Below are 6,507 nucleotides of genomic sequence, written 5' to 3'. Positions count from 1 at the left end.
AAGGTGCATGTTTCTACGTCAGACATGGGGATCCTCCTTCCCGACATCAACCCTCACAGCTCAAGCTCAGCAGTCAGGCTCTAATCCCCCCATCCTGCCATTTGTGAAGGCAACAGCAAGCAGAGCACGCTGCCTGCTGGAAACTCTCCCTGTGCTCCATGTGTCACCCTCCCAAGGTCCATAAAATGACAAGGATAACCCTGGCGTGCACCCAGACTCAGGGTTTTGGCAACCCAGCCCTGCACCTCTCAAGGTTGTGGCTCATCCGAGCCCCCAGGCCTTTGGGATATTAGTGTGGGGGGCACAAAATCAGGGATGCTCCAACTCAGTGGGGCTGGGAATAATGGTGGGAACAGCAGTGGGCTTTGCTCGGTGCTTTCACTGCCTCCCCTACCTCATTACTGGGCACAGTTACTGCTATAACCAGGTTCACAGGGCCACCAAGTACATGCGTAATTCACCCTTCCCAGCTTAGGAATAGAGGGATCTTTGCAGATCTACCTGCAAGTTAAAGCAGGCACCTGCAGCTGTGAGAGAGGAAGAAACCCAGGGGCCACAGCTCTGCTCGGGTGCCCAAACCCTTCATCAATTAACTGAGCCCCAAACACATGCCCAGCCTTGATGTACATCCTGGTTACCTCAGCTCCAGCCTGGATTCAGGCCCCCCTGGGTTTGCAGGATGATAGAATACCACTTTCCCTGAGGTTTTGGCCAGGCCAAGCACCCCAGTGATAGATTTTGGGTCTCCATTCCAAATAGGATGGAGGGAAGCAGGTGGGTGGGTTTTGGCTGGTGCTGCTTTGGCCCCTGGAGCAAGCTCATCCAAAGGATGCATCCCACCAGCGCATGCCCTGCTCCAAAGTCCAGCTTTTAACCTAAATATCCTCATTCTCCCAACCTCTTACTTGCTGTATTTCCCCACACTGCACCCATACAAGGTGGAAACTTCCCCAACATCCCCCTAAAAGCCACTGGTGGGCTGTCACTATTCACAGCAGGGATGAGCACAGGGATCCCTGACTGCTGAGCCAGCATGAGAAGTTACCCCTCTGCTCCCTTTCCATCCCTTTTATATACATATATATAAATATCACACTGTTTAGCACATGGTCCTCCACCTAATGAGCATTCTCAGCAAGTCTAGCAGCAGATATACAACCACCCCCAGACCCTTTGGCATCCTGTGCAAATCCATAAGGTGAAATTTAGCATCTCAGCCCTTGCAGATGCTGGTGATGGTGGGGAACATGCTCCAAGGAGGTTCTGGTGCTCCTCCCATCACAAAAGGCAGTACCCAACCTCATGCAGTGGCTGGTGAAGATGAGCTGCTGCCCAAGGGGTGGTTTGGGAGGCTATGGACACGAGGTATGAGCTGATGAGCATCCACCCCTTATTAAAGACCCATGGCAAGACCTCCTACCACATATAATCATGACCCATGCATCAGGGACCCACCACACTTACACCTCATATAATGAGTAGTTTTAGCATCACCTGGATTCATTTCTCTGGCAAATCCCACTGGATTAGGACCAAGCTAGTGAGTCTCTGCATACAAACAGGAGCAGCTACCCACCCCCAGCTACATTCGGGCCTCGTAGGGCCTCGTTGCTTTCTGCATCTCTCAGCATGTAAGACATTCCCCTCAGGGAAAAGGAAATTCATTTTATCCCTTTGAATTCAGCTCGCTTAGCATCAGTTACAGCGGGATGCCATTCCCAAGGCTCCCTCCTCCCTCCTTCCCCTGCTACAATCCAAGCATTGGGACTTGGCTGCCTCAGGCATGATGGGGACAACAATTCCCCTGCATCTTTGAGATTCAGAACAGGACCAGACACATCACTGACATCTTTCCAGGGGGAGAAAGAAGCAAATGTGACACTGTCTGGCATGCTCTGTGCCTCAGTTTCCCCACAGTGACTCCAATCCCTGTGGACACCCCCCACGCAGCAGCTCATCACTTCAAAATGACAACTCCCATCTCTCCCATCCCAGATTTCTTCTTGGTCCCAACGCTTTCATTTACTTTCCTTAGTCCATCCCTCTCCCCGTGCACATGGATGCAGGTCTCTAAATGTGGCAGCAACCAGCTGCAGTTTAACTCCTGCTTTGATTTCCTCTTCAGTGATGGATTTTCCCCCCCTCTCCCAAAACCCCCAGGTCCTTTTCTACCAGCTCTTAATTCTCCTGCCACTTTCACGCTGGGCTCAAAGAGACCCCAGAAGCTTTCAGGCTATTTCCTGTCACCCTTCATTAGCTAACATGCTGCAAACGAAGGCTACTGAATTAGTCACCCGCAGCTGCTGGGTGTCAGACCAAAGGTCTACCCTGCACTGGGCTGCTTCTCCCTCCCTTTCCCACACCTGCACTCAGGGATGAGGGACCTTTCCTGGACAAAATGACTTATTTTCTCCTTTCATTGCATGTTTGCTTCTAAATAACCAAAGAACCGAGGAGGCAGCACCATCGGGCTGCTCACAGGAGATACGTTTCCTCTCTTTGTGTTTCCTTTTGCTTTCGTCTGAGCCTCTCTGTTTACCAGGCTAATAAAGCCGGCTCTGTGCTGCCAGCTCCGGGCTGCACCTTCTCCCCGGAGCCCAGCCCATCCCAAACATGCAAAGCTTATCCAGAAGCCTCCTGCCAGCTTTGTCCGCTCAAAGTCACCTTGCCCCAAACCTTCAGCTCCACGCTCCGGGCTCGCTCGACAATCATTAATCGGCTTCTCCGCATTCCGGGCATGGAAAAATGCCCCAGCGGGTAACCCTGTCCTGGCATTCCGACATGCCGCTGGCCGGCAAGCTGGTCCTCTCCGCTCTGCTCCTCCTGACACTGGCGTACAGGTTCTATAGGTCCCGTTTGCTTGCTGGGGGTAAAATCTCACGGGCCAATGAAGAACAGAGGGAAAATGCTGCCTGGGATGGGGATGGAGATGGGGACGGTGCGGTGGGTCTGCGGCGGAGGAGGGTGTTTGGTGAGGAGGTGAGGATGGGTGGTGGGAATGCACAAGTGATTGGCACTGGGACACGGCGCACGGCTTCCCAGTGGGATTGGAGTCTGCCGAGGGGTGAGGAGGGAGAGATGGTTTCTGAAGTGGGGCTGACTGGCGGGAAAGTGGGGATGGGCAGGAGGGGAAGTGAGCTGGGAAATAAGCTGGGAGGTGAGACAGGAATTGAGCCTGGAGGTGACCTGGGAAGTGAGCTGGCAAGAAAACCAGGAATTGAGGCAGGAAACAAACTGGGAAGTGAGGTGGGAAGTGAGGTGGGAAGTGACCTGGCAAGTAAGCCAGGAATCAAGCCAGGAAGCAAGCTGGGAAGTGAAGTGGGAAGAGAGCTGGGAAGTGAGTCAGGAAGTGATCTGGGAAGCAAGTCAGGAAGTAATCTGGGAAGCAAGCCGGCAAGAAATCTGGGAAGTGAGCCAGGAAATGAGCTGGAAAGTGAGTTGGGAAGTGATCTGAGCTCTTATGAGCCTGCGGGTGCAGCCGAAACACTGAGCAGCGCTGGGGAGAGGGGCACACTTGCTCCCAGCACCGGGCTCTCCCCCAGGACTGCTAATGATGATGACAGCCTTGTCCAAAGCATGGAGCAGGATTTGGCCAGCAGAGGCATGAGTCAAGAGGTTGAGAAGCATGGGGAGATGATCCAGACCCTCAGTGTCACCTCAGACCTGGCACTAACGATGACGACGAGCAGCATAGGGTCAGAAACCTCCTATTCTTTCTCCTCGGTTGCAAAGATTCAGGTGGAGGAGGGGTACATCACCGAGCAGCGGGTGAAGGACGGGGCTGGGCAGCCAGGCCCTGGCCTAAAAGGCAAAGTCTATGACTACTATGCCCAGTCCATCTCCCAGTCAGTGTCAAAGAAGAGGTCTCTCCCCTACATCCCTCTGGGAACATCCCAGTGCTGCAGCTCGGAGTGGGTCAATGAAGAGATGCAGAACTTTGCAACAGAGGAGCCAGACCCAGCTTTGGCAATGCAGGATCCCACCACCTCTTCTGTAGTTCCAGCATCTACGGGGAGCTTGGAGCCTTCTCCTGAGCCACCATCTCCTGGCCGCAAGAACAGCATCCTCCACATTGCTGAAAGCCCCCACCTCCAGCTGCCCATGGAGGGGTTTGGGGTCACAGCACCAGTTGACACACCACCTGCAAGCCCCTGGCCAGGGCTGGTGGCCAGTGTTGACCAAATGCCACCATCCACCCACCTGGACCTGGGGAACTGCTACGAGGTTCTCTGCACAGCCAAGGCGCAGAAGCTCCGCCACCTCCAGGAAGCTGCCTACAAGGTGATGAGCGACAACTACCTGCAGGTGCTGAGGACACCATCCATCTACAGCCGTCTCAATGCCGGTGAGCGGGACCTCATCCTGCGGCAGAGGATGAAGGGTAAGATGCACATGGTCGTGGCAGACGTCAACCTGCAGGAGCGTGGCCTCCACACCAGCCGCCTCTGCTACTATGATGAAGGAGGCGACTGCTGGCATCAGCTCTGCCACATGCCACCAGAGGTGGTCTCCCAGGGGTGTGCTATGTGCAGCATATTCAACTACCTCTTTGTGGTGGCTGGCTGCAAGGGCATGGGCCGGATGCAGAGACCTTCCAACCGCGTCTTCTGCTATGACCCCCTGACCAACATCTGGAGGGAGATCTGCCCCTTGAACCAAGCACGGCCCCACTGCAAGCTCGTGGCCTTGGACGGCCACCTCTATGCCATTGGTGGTGAATGTCTCTACACAGTAGAGCGCTATGACCCCCGGCAGGACCGCTGGACCTTCACTGCACCCCTGCCCTATGACACCTTTGCTGTGGCCCACACGGCCACAGTGTGTGATGGGGAGATCTACGTGACAGAAGGCACTTTGCGCTATGTGCTGCTGCGATACGCTGCCCGCTCGGACAGCTGGAGGGTCAGCCCAGCCAGCGGTGACAAGAACAGGACAGTTGAGATGGTGAGCACCAATGGCTTCATCTACCGCTTTGACCTCCACCGCCGCACAGGCATTGGTGTCTACCGCTGCAGCGCCAAGGCCAAGCTATGGTATGAATGTGCCACCTACACCATGGCCAACCCAGGTGGCTTTCAGTGTGCTGTCGTGGGCAGCTTGGTCCACTGTGTTGGCCGGCACTTCCACATACGCTTCTTGGCTGACCACATCTCACCACGCTTTGGGACCAAGGAGCTGCAGCCCTTCCCGTCACCCCATGGCAGCCTCCTCCCAGCTGTCCTGGTGTTGCCGGAAGGAGGGATGCCACAAACACAGGTTTGAGGGACGCATGCAGCAGTGGTGGTGGCTTAGGCATGACATGATGGTGAAAGCTGCTAGAAGAAGCCACCAGCCCACATTGGACTACATAGCATGGGACCAAGATAGAACCAGGACAATGTTACCCACACATACCACCTAGCAGGCATCCTTCCAGGCCCTGTAAGCAAGGAGACAAACTGCCTTTGGATACTGCCAGTAAACCCAGCCTTGAAGACACAAAGAAGGACAAAGCCGGAGCTGGGTGGACTTGTTTGCGTAGAGGTATTTAAACATAGGTGTGCTTGCTCGGATGCAAATAAACCACAGCTTGCTGCAGGCTCCCAGCTGTGCACTGCCTGGGTGATTAATACTGACCTGGACACACAATACAAGGGGGATTTTAGGGTGGAGGAACACAGCAGGGAGGTTTGATCACTAAGGAGATATCACCCCATCAGCATCAAGCCACCATTGAGCCTTTAGGCTTGATCGTATACATCACGCCAAGGCTGGAGACTGGGGTGCACTCCTCCTACTAGTGCCTTGTTATCTGTTACATAGAATCATAGAATGGTTTGGGTTGGAAAGGACCTTAAGATCATCCAGTTCCAACCCCCTGCCACAGGCAAGGACACCTTCCACTAGAGCAGGTTGCTCCAAGCCCCTGTGTCCAACCTGGCCTTGAACACTGCCAGGGATGGGGCAGCCACAGCTTCTCTGGGCACCCTGTGCCAGTGCCTCACCACCCTCAGAGGGAAGAACTTCCACCTTATATCTAACCTGAACTTCCCCTGTTCCAGTTTGAACCCATCACCCCTTGTCCTATCGCTGCACTCTATGGTGAAGAGTCCCTCTCCGGCATCCTTGTAGCCCCCTTCAGACACTGGAAGCTGCTCTGAGGTCTCCATGCAGCTTCTCTTCTCCAGGCACATATTTACCTTCTCATCAGCACAGAATTCTATATATATTTATATGTACGTGATGTAAATAGACACTATAGATTTATAGACAGCTGGTCTTAAATGAAATTAAAGTGAACACTGGGTAAAATTAACCATGGCTACTGTTGTGCATCACTTCAAACCGTAGCCAAGTCTAATGGGAACAAAGAGGCTGATGCATGTTTTACATCGCTAATTACTGCATGAACATATCTGAGGAGGCAACCAAAAGCAAAGCAGGGCCCTGGATGTGAGCAGCTGGTCTTTTATCGCCTTTTCCCTGAGTTTCACCAACGCCACTCCGCTGTCTCCATGTCCTGCCAAA

General features: G+C 53.9%; 1 protein-coding gene across 1 annotated transcript; it reads left to right on the top strand.

Moving 5' to 3' along the window:
• The first annotated feature begins 2,575 nt into the window (after positions 1 to 2,575).
• Positions 2,576 to 6,279, top strand: KLHDC7A (kelch domain containing 7A). The gene has a single exon (XM_030507978.1). The coding sequence runs from the start codon at positions 2,746 to 2,748 to the stop codon at positions 5,260 to 5,262; it is 2,517 nt and encodes an 838-aa protein (XP_030363838.1). The 5' UTR covers positions 2,576 to 2,745; the 3' UTR covers positions 5,263 to 6,279.
• Positions 6,280 to 6,507: the final 228 nt, after the last annotated feature.

Source organism: Strigops habroptila, chromosome 16 (assembly GCF_004027225.2).
Source record: "Strigops habroptila isolate Jane chromosome 16, bStrHab1.2.pri, whole genome shotgun sequence".
Lineage (NCBI taxonomy): Eukaryota > Metazoa > Chordata > Aves > Psittaciformes > Psittacidae > Strigops > Strigops habroptila.
This window is presented reverse-complemented; position numbering and strand designations above follow the sequence as displayed.

What these genes read in the sequence shown, in the direction of transcription:
- KLHDC7A (XM_030507978.1), top strand. Translation starts at nt 2,746, where the DNA reads ATGCCCCAGCGGGTAACCCTGTCCTGGCATTCCGACATGCCGCTGGCC.